At 34.1% G+C, this 17363-nt stretch overlaps 2 protein-coding genes across 2 annotated transcripts; one reads left to right on the top strand and one right to left on the bottom strand.

Annotated features, from left to right (window-relative positions):
* Positions 1-9232: 9232 nt before the first annotated feature.
* LOC144963398 (uncharacterized) lies at positions 9233-12175 on the bottom strand. Its single transcript, XM_078897377.1, has 2 exons — positions 11953-12175; positions 9233-11301 (listed from the first exon to the last, which is right to left on the bottom strand). Exon 2 carries the CDS (start codon positions 10307-10309, stop codon positions 9794-9796), a length of 516 nt encoding a protein of 171 aa, XP_078753503.1. The 5' UTR covers positions 10310-11301; positions 11953-12175; the 3' UTR covers positions 9233-9793.
* Positions 12176-12373: 198 nt separating this feature from the next.
* LOC144963403 (solute carrier family 22 member 16-like) lies at positions 12374-16683 on the top strand. Its single transcript, XM_078897390.1, has 2 exons — positions 12374-12487; positions 14796-16683. The coding sequence occupies exon 2, from the start codon at positions 14813-14815 to the stop codon at positions 16424-16426; it is 1614 nt and encodes a 537-aa protein (XP_078753516.1). The 5' UTR covers positions 12374-12487; positions 14796-14812; the 3' UTR covers positions 16427-16683.
* Positions 16684-17363: the final 680 nt, after the last annotated feature.

Raw genomic sequence — 17363 nt, 5'->3', positions numbered from 1 at the left:
CTTAATTTTCTCAAATTACCTTCTGATCTGCAGTCTGTATCAATAGTTTTTTCTGCATACTTTTACGTTTCTATTCCTATGAATTTGATATGCATGGTAGTACCCATCCGTTTTTTACTTCGTGCTATCTGGCTGTTAGCATTATACATATTTGTTAAAAATATTCATGAGTATATAGTTATGGCGTTCAAGTGTTAGACTATTTTATGAAATATTATTAGGCTTGTTTAGCCCTTTATACTAATAGAACATGTTATTCGGGCTGACTTTAGACCCTATTGCTACACCTGTCTGAGGGCACACCAGTCCCGCAGACAGGCCAAGGAAGTTTAACACGGAAAAATATGACCGCCTGTTTATATTTATATCAAACCAGATTTCAATCCCTTCCTAGTAACGACATAGAAAGAGCTGTTCAACCGCATTATAGCATCAAACGGCACCCCAAGACCTGAGAGACGGCCAGTTCGGCTAAGGACCTCAGCTGCCACCAAACTAAGAATTACAACCAAAAAAAATATTGTGGTTGTCCTTTGTTTGTGCACAATGATGAGTAATAATCATTAAACAAACGTGCCCACACGTATCATAATAATAAATCCGACTTACTTTTATTGCAATTATAAGTGGGACTGGAACTTATTTTGTTCAGTACTTATTTCATTGTGAAGGTTATATCCTTAGTCAGCTATACGAGCCACTAATCATTGCTGTATACTATTTCCATGTACCATGTAACTGGGAAATCATAGGATTTGCAGATCTCTATAACTTAAAATTAATTAAAAGGGCGATTCTGTGAGTAAAGGAGCTAACAACCTAAGTAAAACGCTCAAGTGGTGTGGAGATTTATTCCATACCATTGTCTTAAATAAAAAATTCTACCTCCACCTTAAATACCACATTACATATCTTTTGATGAAAACTTCAGAAAATACAAATAATTTAGTAGTACAGTCCACTCCGATTAATTGCAATACCTTGGGATCAGCGAACTGTTGCGATTAACCGAAGTTGCAATTAATAAATATATGGTAAACTCAAACCAGTTGTTGTAAATATTGTGTTTAGTCCACCACAGACTGAGCAATTTGATTGAAACAAAAACCATATGGCAACTTTTTATTCAGATTGGATTAACTTTCATTCTTTGTTCTAGCATTTGTAAGAATCAAAGAGATTAGCCGCGATGATAGACAGTAAGCTCTCACCAAACTCGTTGGTCACAATGCACAGTTGTCAATCCCAAAACAAAAGATATCGCCCAGTCTCTCTAATCTTTACAACTGGCACTGTCTACCTGTTGTCAAGACTATGCCCAGTTCTCTGCTTCTTCTTAATTGTCAACGAATGGGATATAAGCGTGGTCCCCATTTACAAATACAATACTAGATATTATTGCTGCGGCGCTTCTGTTATTTTCACAATTATAATAATAATAATAATAATAATAATAATAATAATAATAATTATTATTATTATTATTATTTTTATTATTATTATTATTATTATTATTATTATTATTATTATTATTATTATTATTATTATTATTTATATTATTAGTATTAGTATTATTATTATTATTATTATTATTATTATTATTATTATTATATTATTATTATTATTATTATTATTATTATTATTATTAGTACTATTATTGTAAGTATTGGTGGTATTACAATGTTGTATTTTTATGATTATTTATGGTATCATTTTATGCTTTGGTTTCATGTACCTTTTTTTCTCACTTTCATGTCTGTTGTCATCAAATTGTATGGATTATTGATTAAAATAAAAGTTATTTTTGTTTGTCTTATTTTGACTATGGAACTGATACTTATCATAGCAGACCTGCCTACTTGAAATAGGAAAATGTAATAAGTAGTTTTCAGGGTAAATAACATCGTAGACATTTTAACTACCCTTAAAAACCACCAGTTTGTCCTTATAATGCGTGGGGAAAAATATTAACTCTATGTGATAGCTCTGGCACCAGAACTTCGTTTTCAAGAAATGACATTTAATTAAAAAACCTTTATTATATCCAGCCCGGGATTTAGCCGTAGTACTACGGGAATTTTCGTGGTAGTGAGGAGGTCTGTTGTGATGGGTATCAATAATTTTTTATTTTTTAAAAAAATTTTTAAATGAGAAAAACTGATTGGAAATGTAAAAGTGATGGTAATAGTGGTAGTGATAATGGTAATGGTGGTGGTGGTAACGGTGATGATTGGGGTGTAAGGATGATGGTAATATCATTATTGTTATTATTATTGATATTCTTGTTGTTGTTGTTTTTGTTCTTCTTCTTCTTCTTCTTCTTATTATTATTATTATTATTATTATTATTATTATTATTATTATTATTATTATTATTATTATTATTATTATTATTATTATTATTATTATTATTATTATTACTATTATTATTATTATTATTATTATTATTATTATTATTATTATTATTATTATTACTATTATTATTATTATTATTATTATTATTATTATTATTATTATTATTATTATTATTATTATTATTATTGAACGTATTGATGTTATTACCATTCGTGTATTTTTGTGTGGTGTATCAGTTTATTTTTTGGTTCCATTTACCTTTTTTTTTTCCACTTCATGTATGTTGGCATCAAATTGTTGATTTATTGGCTAAAGCCTAAGATTGAATAAACTTTGAAACTTTCTCCCCTCCTATTTAATGATCACAGATTACATCACAAACCCATACTGCAAAGCCCCGCCCTCTTTTGATTCTTATAGAGTGGCGACACACTACTGTATCATTAAATCTGGCACCTTTCACGATTTCATCCATGATGAAATTTAAGCATGTTTTAGTGATTTCTTGAATTTACCATTTTGTGAGGGCGAAAATTTGTTGCGATTTAACGCAGTTTGTTGCAATTAACCTGTGACTTTTTTATAGAATTAATTCCGTTTCTTGGGAAATGTTGCGATTAACCGAAAGTTGCGATTTACCGAGTTGCGATTATCCGGAGTGGACTAAATAATCAAAGTGAGCACTTTAGAGGATACATGTCTTGCCTAGTGGATACATAAGGTTGGTTTGTCAGGTACCTGCCGTACATTTGGGAAAACTCGTATTAAAAGTTTTCTGTCATTTCGTTTCGGTCCTTCAATCATCGATCTAAATCGATTTAAATGATCCTCATTATAGCAAAAACTCTCAACTACTACTACTACTACTACTGCTACTACTACTACTACTACTACTACTACTACTACTACTACTACTACTACTACTACTACTAACTTACAAAATTCCGCCTGCCGGATAAAGCGTATACAAATATGTGTGAGTGTAAATTTGATAGCTTATCGTTTGGTTGATACAATTTATTGAGAACTACACATAAAAATGGCTAACAAAAAACAATAATAAAGAGCTGAACGACGTCAATTTTATTCTATCTATTTTGAATCATCCCGTATAAATTCCAAATTACTATAACAACTCTAGAAAAAGGTAAAATGTCGTTTTAATCTTTTTTTTCCGGACTAAATTATGATAATTTTTTATGATTTGAAATATAAAAGTAATAATATTTAAGTCTCTGTATTAATTGAAAATATTTAGTGTAATCATATTTAACGGAGGGATTTTCTTGTGATAGATCTAATTGTAATCATTGTAATAAAATGCAACAACCGCCTTACTTTCTGCGTCATTTATAATTGATGTATGGTATGCAACAGCACATGCGTCTAATGCTAATAGAATCTAGTTTCGGCTTGTCTGTTACAGAAGGAAAACTATTATATAGCAAGACATGCCTACAACTACGAAAATTTCGTAGAACTACGAATTTTCGGGTCCTAATTGGCAATTATATATCAAGATCTTTAATTCAATAAACAATTTGAAAGCAAAGTTTTGTTGCCAGAGCTATTACATAAAGAGTTTAAAGCATTGATTTAATGTATTTAAACTCAACTTTTAGTTTTAATGTCTACTATGTCACCACCATTGGAAACCACGAATCTTTCTAATTTCAAGTAGGCAGGTATGTATAACAGACAGCTACCATCAGTGTTAACCCATTAAAGCTGACCCGAGTTTAAAGTGTATCAAATTGGTTTTATCTAGTGATGAAAAAGATGACGATTTAAAGAAAAGATTTTTAAAGATTAAAAGAATATAATATATGTTAGAAACTATTTCAGTTTCTTCAATACGATCGCAAAAATGTTGCTGCTTTAAGCACGAAGAAATAAAGAACAATGGGGACTTGAATTTAAGCTTCAATTTGATAAACGAAAACAGATAATGCGAACGTTTGGGTTCCCCTTTATGAACAAAACAAAAACAAACATCCATTTACTGATATAATTACTTCATAACAAAAATCAATTCTTTAAAAAATAGTATTTGGAATCAACATTGATTGCACAGCTAAGGTTAAATTGTTATCATCGAACACTGAATTACTGGCAAATCTTATAAAAAATTATAAAACTATTTTTCATAGATTGATAGACGGGTAACTATAAACCTTTCTTAAATTAAGGATGATTTGATCACCCTTTGGCTCAAATGAATAGTAAGAAAATGCTAGAAAGAGTCATACTTACAAGAATCCCCTCTTAGTTAGACAAATGGATACCAGTGCAGCAGGCAAGTTTTAAACCACAAAGAGATACAACAAAATAAGTTTTGGCACTTACATCCTTTTTAGAATCGGGATTTGAAAAGAAACTGAGGACTGGGGCCGTCCTAATCGACCTCTCTGAAGCCTAAAATGCAGTTTGGACTGGAGGATTTATGTTGATATTGGCCAGACTAATATAGTGCAGGAAAACTCTCAAAACTTTTATCAAGCATGATGGGACCTAGAAAATTATATGCTATTCTAGGAGGGGAGAAAAGCAAAACAAGCAAGATAAAGAACCGTGTACCACATGGATTTGTCATTGCACCCACACTGTTCAACATCTACATCAGTGACATGCCTGCCAGCCAATCGCTTCAACTGGGCTATGCAGATGACCGGGTATTGGTCCACCAATCAAAAGACAATGAAGAAACATCAAAGATAAAGCAACATTTCGACCATAGGTATTTGAAGATGAACACAAAATATGTGCCAACAATATTTCATTTGAACAACAGACAAGCCACCAAAACCCTTAACATTTTAGTTGACGGAAATATCCTGCCACGGACAGAAATCCTAAATACCTTGGTGTCACCCTCAACATACAGCTTAACAACAACAAAAAACTTATAGGATGAACAGCAAACAAAATTGCAAAAAGAAACTCTCCGCTTGGAAAATTAGCGGGCACCACCTGGGGAGCAACACAACAAGTCCTGAGAGCATTAACACTCTGTTATAGCGTCGGAGAATATTGTGCACTGTTTGGACAAGCCCCCACACGAAAGTTATCGACATCAAACTCCGCGAGTCCATGCGCATAATAATTGGATGCTTAAAATCAACACCAACACCTTGGCTCCCAACTATAAGTGCAATCGCTCCACAAAAACTCATGCGAGGACAAGCAACCCAAAAATTAGTCGACAAAATGAAAGACTTACCCTAATTACCCCTTTAAAAACCATCACAAATGATGCTCCCTGAACAACACGACTCAAATCCAGAAAGCTATTTTACCATTCGAAACCTGAAAACTTCGATATTGGGGAAGCCTGGAGGGAATGTGGTACCTATCATTTGTTTATTTCGTGCTATCAGGGCGTTAGCATTATACACATGTTACTTAAAATATTCTTGAGTCAATAGTTATAACGTTGAAGTGTTAGACTATTTTATTAAATATTATTAGGCTTGTTTAGCCCTTTATACTAGTTGAACATATTATTAGGGCTGACTTTAGACCCTATCGCTAGACCTGTATGAGGTCACACCAGTCCCGCAGGCAGGGCGAGGTAATTCAACATGAAGAAATCTGACGGCCTGTTTATATGCTAATTTCCTCACTCAATACAGTAGAAGTATAATATATGACTGCGTGTTCGTAATAGACTTTATTTCTCTGCATGTATTGCGGGTTCTTCACAAGTAAACAAACAAACAAAAAACAAGATGAATTAAAACTTAGACAAGCAACAAATGTTGAACAAACTAATTTTGCGTGTAACAAATAAAAATCAATAATAATGCTCTAAATCTGATTGTGAGAATGTGATGAAATGAATTTTTGTTCTCTTTCCGAACTCTTTCCGTGCGTTATTTATAAGATATACAGTGTCGATTGCCTGATTCCCGCCGTCTTAATGCCCGTTTACCCTAATTGCCCGCTTTATCAGCAAAACAGAATTTTTGCTCTATAAAACACAACTCTAAATGCCCGCTACTAAAGACGGATTCCGTCTAAGTATCCGCTCTGACAAATTCACGACGTTTTAAACCAATTTTCAATCTCTCAAAACTGCAGGACAATTTCACAATGAGAAGGAGACCCCTCCCCTCCCTCTCCTGACTTCTGTTGGCTGACACAGGGCAAGTTACCAACATTCAATATCACGTCTCCATCCGCCATCCACCCCACCCCAGAAGTCATATCTACTGTCAACCACTTTGTCCTATTGCCCGCTCTTTCCATTCTGCAATGATTAGCTAACTGAGCCGATGAAGTATCCCACCCCCTTGCCCCCATCCCTCGTCTAGCCTTTTCCCAATCCGTCATCTACTTGTCCATTGCTAGCCCCCCCCCCTTCCGCCCATCCCTCAATCCGCCGTCAACAACTGACCAACGTCCCTCGGACAAAGGCTTACAGACATCAGAAATGCCAACAGACTTTGATATAATTCAGGAAGTGAAGAGGCAAATGTTGGCAAGTTAAACGATGATGACGAGGAGGAGGAAGAAGAGTAGTTTATAGAGACATCTTCAAAGGAGGTTCTTGAGGCAATCAATACAATACGACACTATGCTATGAGCATATTGGTTAATGTAGAAGATTATTTAAAAAATTCTTTCGACCTCAGACTGAAGAAGAAACTAACAGAATTAGCTTCATTTTTCTCAATAGAGCAATGACCAAATCCCGGATCCCTCTGATTGTTATTGTTTGTGTGTACATAATAAAATATTACCCTTAACTCCATATTGAATATGGAAATTTACAACATTAAAAATATCCTCTGCGTCCCCTCCCCCCCCCCCCCCCCCCACCCCCACTTCCATTTTTTTCGTATTTTTTTCATTTTTTATAATAAAAATAATGATCAAAAATACCATAAATAAAATTAAAAAACAGAACAAAACGAACAAAAATCCTACAAAACGATCACGAGTTACGGCCAATTTATCAGAAAAATTACTGATTATCTAATATGAAACGTTTTCACTAGTTTCACCCTTGTAAATTCAATTTTTAGATCAATTGACCAATTTCGTCCCATTGCCCACTTCGCCCAAATGCTCGTTTTTTTCTGCTTCCCCACCTCCGAGCATTTAGACGATCACCACTGTATTACAACATAAACAGTAATTTTATCCAAACTGTTATAGCTTCAACACTGAAGACAGACGCAACATTTGTGTGCCGTGCGATGGTGATAGGTTATAGGCTCGCATCACAATAAGTATGTCCTCTTGTAACATAACCTGAGCCAGGATCTCTCTACATATCAGAAATTTCTGAATTCAGATAAACCCTGAAGAAATACGAAAACTACAGTTCCCTCCGTACTAAAGTCACAACAAGATCTTGACAGACTCAAAACTCTGGCCCAGGACCGTGACTAATGGAAACAATTAATTAACATGGATGGAGAGAGCAGCTAAACTTTTCGACCATGACTGAATACACAATTCTCAGCAAGCGTCATTCGGACTGCGAGGCTTACAACTACTACTTGTGACATAAATATTTTCTAATTGACAGGTAAACTTTTCATAACTGTCAGCATTTCTCTTATTTCGGGGCCAGTTATCAATACACAACTCGTGTAGTCCAAAGATATTCCTAAAGAAAATCTAGAAAATAAAGCAGTCCTTCAGAGCCATAAAGCCCATGGACACGGAGATTATCCCAGATTCTGAAACATGAAACGGAAAATAGCAATTGCTTGCTACTGGAAATACGCGCATTTAAAAGGTTGTCCCGATAACTCGTCCTTCAAATATCGATCAATTTCAATGATCCTTATCGTGGTAAAAACTCTCAAACCTGAGACTTCGCGAAGTCCCAGGTTTGAGAGTGTTTGCCAAGATGAGGGTCATTTAAATTGATCCATATTTGATGAAATGTTTGAGCCCGATCGTCACGGGTTGAACATTTCCCTTTTTTTAAAGAAAAGCCAATATTTTTATTTTTAACTACCACAGTTTACAATCCTTAGTTCAGACATAATCAAAAACAGGCAAATTACATTGAACAGTTAAATGACGATTATGGCATACTTTCTACTCAGAACCATTATTTTGTGTGACTCTTACCATATCATAACATCATATCAAAATATCGGGCTTAAAAATGGACCGGTCGATCCTTAAATGCCCTGAAATTGGTACTGACAACACTCTGTTAGCATAATATATACCACACAATGCCATATATATGTATATATATATATATATATATATATATATATATATATATATATATATATATATATGTATATATATATATAAATATATATATATATATAACATAACATAACATATGGTATAGGGCAAAATAGGATAAGATCCCTTGAATGCCCTTAATATTAATAGTAATGCCATAAATCTATTGAATAAAGATTACAATAATGATACATGTGGTAAAGATAGTATTTCGACTTAAATGTACTCATGTATATGCGGTGTACAAACATATAATATCTTTAACCATGACATGCAAAGCACACACACACACACACACACACACACACACACACATACACACATACACACGCATATAGAAGATAACCATAATAATGCATATCGGCCGTTTTCAAAATAACGCCAAATTCGAGTCCTCCAATTTTTGAAAAGTCAAGTATTTCCAACATACTCATTATTTTGTGTATGCTTTCTGTGATATGTATGCGACATAAAATTGTAATAACAGGGCTTAATGAGTTTTCATTGGTCACTTATTTAAGTATTTGTGAATTACAATCTACATGTGACTCATTCCTGTTACGCTTAAAAAAATATGTCATATTACATAAGTTAACACATTTTTGGACAACTATTGAAATAAAACATTGAAAAACAATAAACACAGAACATTGATACTAATTTTGACAACAAAATGACATTTATTGTTTTACAAAAGGCATTCAGAAATCAGTTTTTGAAAACAAAGGATATTATTTGAGCAATCATCATCTCCAAAAATTTATAGGAAAATGACAAAAATAAAAATTGTTTACCAAAGTCTAGGTATATAAGTGTTAAACCACCACAAATAATATTTCCTTTCAAGTATTTATATTTAGCATGAAAAAGTCATTCTTAACAGGAATGAGTTTGTGTAACAGGAATGAGTGGACGTAACAGGAATGAGTTTTCTGTTACAGGAATGAGTAATTACAAAATATTTATTCGAAAGGATTATAAATTCAATACGCTTAGTGATTGAAACTCAGAAGGGGAACACAATGGTTAGGGCGCCTATACGATGATTTGGGGCATATGTTGGTAGAGACCCACAAAAGAGCACCAACATTGTTTGTTAAATTCAGGATACTCTTTCGTGTCAGTTCGGAATGTTTGGATAAAGAGACAAAAGAGGCATTTTTAAAACAATGGAAAGAGCGAGAAGCTACCACATACCCATGTATGATTTTGGTTTACTTTAATGGTCCTTGTGTAAAGCCAGCTCTTGTATCAATCTTACTCGTATTTCGTCTGTTTGTGTGTCTTTGCCAAATGCATACACTGCACCACAGGCAGGCAGGCAATCCCCATCGGCCCTCAGCTTGACTGGAAATAACTGTTTCCCATCACACAGAGATCTAGGTATATCATTTGAAATTAAATGTGTACACCTATTGTCAATACCAATGCGAGTTTTGATTACACTTCTGCTGGCCCCAACTATTTCACAAACACGTAATGCTTGATTTTCACATTCATCAACCACTTCAACAAATGATTTGTATTCATTCAATCTTTTGAGAAAACCATTGTAATCGATTTCAGTCGGCATTACCTTAATGTCTATGTCATCTTGATCATGTTCATCCCTTGAATCACTGTTTAAGTCAACCGGTGCAACTTCAGGCATGTCTCCATCATTACCTTTGAAAACCTGTTGCTTCAAATCACTTTGTAGAAATGAATGAAATATCATTGATGTGACCAACAACATTATTGAACATTCTTGAATCCTTTTCTCCAACGCGCTGAAGTAAGCATGTTAATGTTTTCACATTTTTTACATGCACATGTTTCTCTGTCCCTTTTTCTTGGAGAAACAACCCAAAATGGCTTAAGTCGGTAGAATGAAGAAAATGACACGTATGGGTTGCAAGAGATGTATTGCTTGTACAAATGTGACATTGTATCACATATTTGTCTTCTTTGTTTCTTGACTTTATTTCTTGTTTTTGCATTTCTCTTTCCTGGAGCTAATTTAGAAGTGTCACCTTTCAGGACAAAATCTCTTACTATTTGCTTGACAAGATCTGGACATTTTGGAGGCATTTGACGTCGTTTCCGAATTTTTCCAAGAAATTATATTTTTTGAGAGTCATACCAGCTGCCAGATGTTTCACGGATGTGTACATATGCCTTCTGTTCCTCAAATGTTTGATGTCTTATAGGAGTGCAATGATTTTGTAATGTTCTTTTCACTTTTTTGTTTTTTCTGCTATCTTTCAAAAGTTTTTCTAGTTTTTGATCGGGGTGTCAACGAAAGTTTATTAAAATTTTTAATGACCTGTCCAAGCGCTTTTTGTACTTTTCGGATTTCTTTTTCGATTGAGAAAGAGAGGACAGCCTTTTCACTTCTTCAAAACTTTGGTTTTTCAACATTTAGGATTCATTGGCTGTTTTAGTAGCTTGGTATCTTTGACGAGAGACATACTGGAGTGGACATTTTGAGTGTGAGGATGGAGTGTAACTCAGGTCAAGATTTTGCTGTTTCCGGTTTGTAGTGTGTGTGTGATAATTTTTTATCCAATTCTTTCTCTGTTTGCGTTGTTCTCTTGGTGTCTTATCTTTTATGGACTTTTTTTCCCATTCGATTTGTCGCTCTGGTATTTGTCTTGTTCTTTTTTTAAGATTAACAGCACGTCGAATAGGAACTCCGTCTTTGACGGTAAAGTCGTTGCTCTCGGCTGACATCATGGCTTTTTTGGCCTTTGTGATAAGAAAACAAAATAAAACAATCGTTACAACAAAGCTATGACCCTTGAAAATGAACAATAATATCAAGTTACATTTCGCCACCCTCATTCCTATTACAAAACAAGGTGTAACATGAATAAAGTCAAGAAACAAAGAAGACTATTATGTGATACAATGTCACATTTGTACAAGCGATACCGGGCCGTTATAATCATAGTAATCATCTAAAATGTATCTGAGCCTAACAGGCAACAAACTATGTTTGGACATTTGGTATTGGCAAGGTAACTTTGCACTAAAAATAGTCTTTCAGCAATGGAAGAAATTAATATGTAAACAATAAAAAATGTTTTTAATGGTAACGTTGTAACAATGAATGTTACCACTTCAATGGACATAGGCCTGTAACACTTCAGTGGTTTACAAAACACTTTACCAAACACATCCTTATGAAACAGAATATGCTATGAATCGATAAACCATGTGGAGGCGCCGTGGCCGAGTGGTTACCGAAAGGGACTCCCGACTTGGAGATAACAGGTTCGAAAACCTCCACAACCATAGAGTCGTTTCCTTAATCAAGGAAATTCATTCCGGTTGCTTCACCCAGGTGTATAGTATGGTACCAGTGCTGCTGTGGAATGTAATTTGCTATAGACCAACCTCGTATTCATAAGTTAAATGTCTGTTTCATGCTACAGAAACAGGGATAAGCTCCGATTCTATGGGCCATTATGCTCCAAAGGACTTAGTGACAATAAAACATGTGTTTCATTTTAAGAAAGTTCACATTCCTCATTCCTGTTACTCATTCCTGTTATGTTTTCCTCATTCCTGTTACATCCCTCATTCCTGTTACAAAACAAGGTGTAACAGGAATGAGTGTAACAGGGATGAGTTTATCTCGCTTCGATTCATACTATCCCTAAAATATGATTTACTCCAACATTAAAGTATGACTATTATTCAGAGCCTTAAAAAAGCTATAAAGCTATAAAGCTATAAACTAATACTTTTTAATACAAGTTCTTATTTAAATAACAAGCCCTGGTAACAGGAATGAGGGTCATGGTCTAATGTTGAACATTACTCACCATTCTTGAAGCGGTGTTGAACTGGAAATCACACTGAATGAAAAAATCACGTGTTTGTAGTTTCGGCCGTGATGGAAAAGGGGTAGCTACGGCGAGAAAACATTGTGAGTTGCACTTCTATTGTTAAGAGGATTTTAATTGGTTAATTTTCATTGCAGTTACAGGAATGAGTAGCCCCCTTGGGGACAGACTTTATTAATATATAATAAAACTTTAAAAAGTCTGATTGTTACAAACTTTTATGAGGATGTTAGAAGATGGCAATTTGCATCAGGTGAATTCATAGGTGTATACAACAAGACACTCCATTTTGTTAAAAATTCGACTTAAAGCCGTCATGCAAAAAAAAGGACAGGGTATTTTCCGCTACCCCCGTCAATACAAAACGTCATATCTATCCTGAATCTCTCTCGATTTTCGTTTTTTATGTTTCATACAAGTTAGTAATGTGTAGTGAGACTGTGTAAGCACGTATTTGCTAACAATATATGCATCAAATATTTCAAAGATCCAATTTTCGTCACAGGACAGGAATTTGGCAGATTTTTGAAAAAGGCCGATATACAAGATTGAAAGCCATGTCAACAGCAGTGCAAACACGTATTATTCGTCATATATAAATCTCCCATCATATAATGCCCTGTCTACTAACACCTTGAAATAATCCATAGATTTTGCATTCTTTGTTTCAAATTTCAAACTGTTCCATTTCTGAACAATATGAATACCGAATCAGTTTTGTCTTATGTTTGTTTTGCATCTAGAGACAAAAATCTTAAACTTGTCCCCTCTAGTAAAAGTAATATTAGAATATGAAAAAAAAAATCAGAAAAGTCTATCCTATCCATACCATGTACCAATCTATAAACCTGAATTAAATCCCCACGAATTCTTCTATATTTCAAACTGGGTAAGTCAAGAAATTCTAACCTTTCCTTATAAGATAAATACTGTATTGTATAAATATTTTTGGTAGCTCTCCTCTGTACACTCTCAACACTAATAGATTGTCTTTTATATAATGGGCTCCAGATGCAATTTCCGTATTCTAGAATGGGTCGAACGAGCGATTTATACAAATATAAAAATGTGGTTTTATCAAGACTTATAAAGGTTCTATATATTATTCCCATCATTCTGTTTGCAAGGCTTACACAATTACCAATATGTACATAAAAATTCGAATGTGAAGTAAAAGTAACTCTCACATCCTTTTCATACGGCACAACGGAAAGTAGATTTGACATAGAAGTATCGGTAAAATAATTATGACATGGATTATTTTTTCCTATTTGTAATACTTTACATTTCGAAACATTAAAATGCCATGTTGTAGACCATTTGAAAAGTGAAAATATATCATTTTGTAGAATGTTATGATGTTCAGTTGTACTATAGATCTTTGTATCGTCTGCAAACAGTTTGCAGGCTGAATTTATGCAACATGGTAAATCATTTATATATAAAAGAAGTACACCGCTAATTACATTCTTATATATATATATATATATATATATATATATATATATATATATATATGTATATTATATATATATATATATATATATATATATATATATATCACTTATTCAAAATGAAAATAAGTAGCATCATATATAATCCCTTAATCGTATACATAGTTTAGTTCGAAAGGTTCTTTGTCAATAGAATTTTTAAACTTAATAATGTGTATGCAATTTTCGTTCGAATTTTAAAATTGTTCTATGTTTTTACTTCACGACAAATAAATAAATGTATTTTGTCGAATTCAAGTAGAATGTCAAGAAATGAAAATTTTTAATTCATCACCACATACGAATGTATTAGGAGAGTATGCAATTATTCAAAGGCCACAAAAAATAGCATAAGAAAAGATTTTTGACGAACTTTTTCTAGAAAGGGCTCTAATTTGGTTTTTAATAATCTTCTTACCTGCACATCAACATTTATTCTAGATTAGTAAATGACTAAGTCAATTTTCAATGGAAGAAGAAGGAGGAGGAGGTGATGATATGATGATGATGATGATGATGATGATGATGGAAGAGGAGGAGGAGGAGGGGAGGTGGCGGTGATGATGATTATAATGATGATGATGATGATGATGATGATTATAATGATGATGATGATGATGATGATGATGATGATGATGATGATGATGATGATGATGATGATGATGGAAGGTGAGGAGGAGAACGAGGAGAAAGGGAAGGTTGGTAAGTACATATGTGTGGAAGAAGGGAACGAGTAGGAAATAAAAGCACAAAAATAGGAAAAGAGAAGAATAAAAACAAGTGAAGCGGCGATGGAGAAAGAGGAGGAATATGAAAAAGAAGGTGGATAGGTGGGGGACATGAGAATCATGGGTGATAAGCTAGTCAATAAATGATTTAATATGTTTTGTTTCAACAGAGATTAAAAAGCTAAATATGGATGCCCTCCTGAAAAGTGTCGGAGAATGTGGGCGCTTCCACGTCATTGCCATCAACATTATCCACCTATGTAAGCTTCATTTGGCTTTTTCCAATGTATTCATGGCCTTTGGCATCTACAACCCAGGATGGAGATGCATGGACTCCAAGAACACAGTGCAGTTAAATCAAGATACGCTTGTTAATGAGTCACGGTCAAGAACAATCTCGATGTCATATAAGCCCCAGTACAACGAGGAATCCTGTCAGATATACAAGTCTTGTAATGACGTTCAGTTCAATCCCGAATCATTCACGCTTATAACAGAATGGCACCTGGTTTGTGATCGCTCTTGGATTAGCTCTCTTATCATTTCTATCGTGATGGCTGGGACGCTTGTAGGATCACTTATCACCGGTTATGTCGGGGACAAATTCGGGAGAAAGCATGCACTATTGTTTTGTCTATTTCTTCATACAGTAATCAATATTATTGTCATATTTTCTGTATCTTGGACTATGTTTGCAGCTTGTAAGTTTTTCATCGGTGTCCTAGTTGCATTCTTTCGATTTTTGCCGTATGTATACTCCTCTGAATTTCTCTCTCCAAAATGGCGTGGACCTGTAGCTTGCCATCCTGTTTATGCCACGGCTGCTATTGCTTTATCTGTGATGTGTATGATCACCAAAGACTGGGCTCAGGTCCATATTTTTATCGCAATTGTCTCTGCAATAACATTCTTTGCAATGTTATGGGTTCCAAGGAGTCTCAGATGGCTTGTAGTGCACGACAAAGAGAAAGAAGCTTTCCGTGTGGCAGAGAGAATGACAGCAATGAATAGAAAAGAAATACCAGAAAGAGAGATCATTGCAGGACTAGTAAAGGACTACAGCAACCAAGATCCTGATACTAAACGTTACAGAATGATTGATTTGTTTCGAAAAGGATTTAGAATGTCAACTTTGATTATTGGCTTCCTATTCTTTACAGTTAATATCTCCTATTTTGCAATTGGTTTTGGAGTTAAATCACTCCCAGGAAACCTTTACACTAATTTGATTATTTTGAGCGCAGTGGAATATATCGCAAATTGTTACACCGCTCTAACAGGAAATAAGTTTGGAAGAAGACGTTCTCTCATCATTTCTCTCATCGGCTCTACAGCTTGTCTCCTTGGAGTTGCAGCAATTGACCGTCTAGCATCTGGTGATGCCAAAGGTCTCAGCATCTTGATACTGGCCGTCACCGTTACTGTTTTTAACAACATAACGTGGTATATCCTTACCGCCTATATGGTCGAACTTTACCCAACTGTTATTCGTAGCACAATAACAGCATGGGGAAGTTTAATCGCTCAAATTGGAGCTATTATTGCACCATATTTAATCCCCGACGCGCCAGAGTACTTGTATATATGCTACCTTATAATGGGTGGCCTTAACATAATGAGCTGTGTACTCTTCTTTTTCCTTGAAGATACCACAAAGAAGCCTCTTGTCGACACTTGGCTTAATGTCGATTCTTCCAAAAGGGAGACTTCAGATGTTATCAATGTTTGTCCTACTACTATTGAAAACAGCACAGAGCTTTTAGAATTCAATGGATCAAATAACTGGTCTAAGAACGTTTAGAAACATTCAATTAATCAACAACCTCTACATCAACATTATTCAATATTGTGCTCACATTCACTACTCCTCCTCCTCCTCTTCCTCCTCCTCCTCGTATCATCATCACATGATCATCACAATCAACAGGAGTAGCAGCAGCAGCATCATCACATATGATTCTATATTAAAAATTAAAATTTGTTATTTCATTATTATCATTATTATTATTATTATCATCATCATCATCATCATCATCATCATCATCATCATCATCATCATCATCATATCATCATCATCATCATCATCTCATCCTTATTGTTATATTATATTATTATTATTATTATTATTATATTATTATTATTATTATTATTATTATGTATCATTATTATTATTATATTATTATTATTATCATTATTATTATTATTATTATTATTATTATTATTATTACTATTATTGTTATTATTATTATTATCATTATTATTATTATTATTATTATTATTATTATTATTATTATTATTATTATTATCATTATTATTATATTTGTTGAATTTAGACGTGACTAAAAGAATGGGACCCGATTCCCTTGATCCGCGTTTACTGAGTGAAGTGGCCTTTGAAATATCACCGCCACTATCAACAATATATAATAAGTCTCTTGAATCTGGTACCATACGAATTTGATGAAAACAAGTCAATGTTACTGCCAATCATATAAAGGGCAGCAAATTGAATGTTGCAACCTATAGACCTATCGGCTTAACATGCAATGTCTGTAAGGTTATGGAGTCTATATTGAAAGACCGAATAATGGACTTTCTTGAATGCCATACGATGCTAAACGATAACCAGCATGGTTTTAGATCAAAGAGATCATGCATTACTCAACTTATACAGGTGATGGAGGATTTTACCAAGTTAATTGATCGTGATCAATGCGTTGATGTTGTTTATCTTGATT

The sequence above is a fragment of the Berghia stephanieae genome, chromosome 1, assembly GCF_034508935.2.
Source record: "Berghia stephanieae isolate SIO BIC M18660-M18661 chromosome 1, UCSD_Bste_1.3, whole genome shotgun sequence".
Lineage (NCBI taxonomy): Eukaryota > Metazoa > Mollusca > Gastropoda > Nudibranchia > Aeolidiidae > Berghia > Berghia stephanieae.
This window is presented reverse-complemented; position numbering and strand designations above follow the sequence as displayed.

What these genes read in the sequence shown, in the direction of transcription:
- LOC144963398 (XM_078897377.1), bottom strand. Translation starts at nt 10,309, where the DNA reads ATGTTGTTGGTCACATCAATGATATTTCATTCATTTCTACAAAGTGAT.
- LOC144963403 (XM_078897390.1), top strand. Translation starts at nt 14,813, where the DNA reads ATGGATGCCCTCCTGAAAAGTGTCGGAGAATGTGGGCGCTTCCACGTC.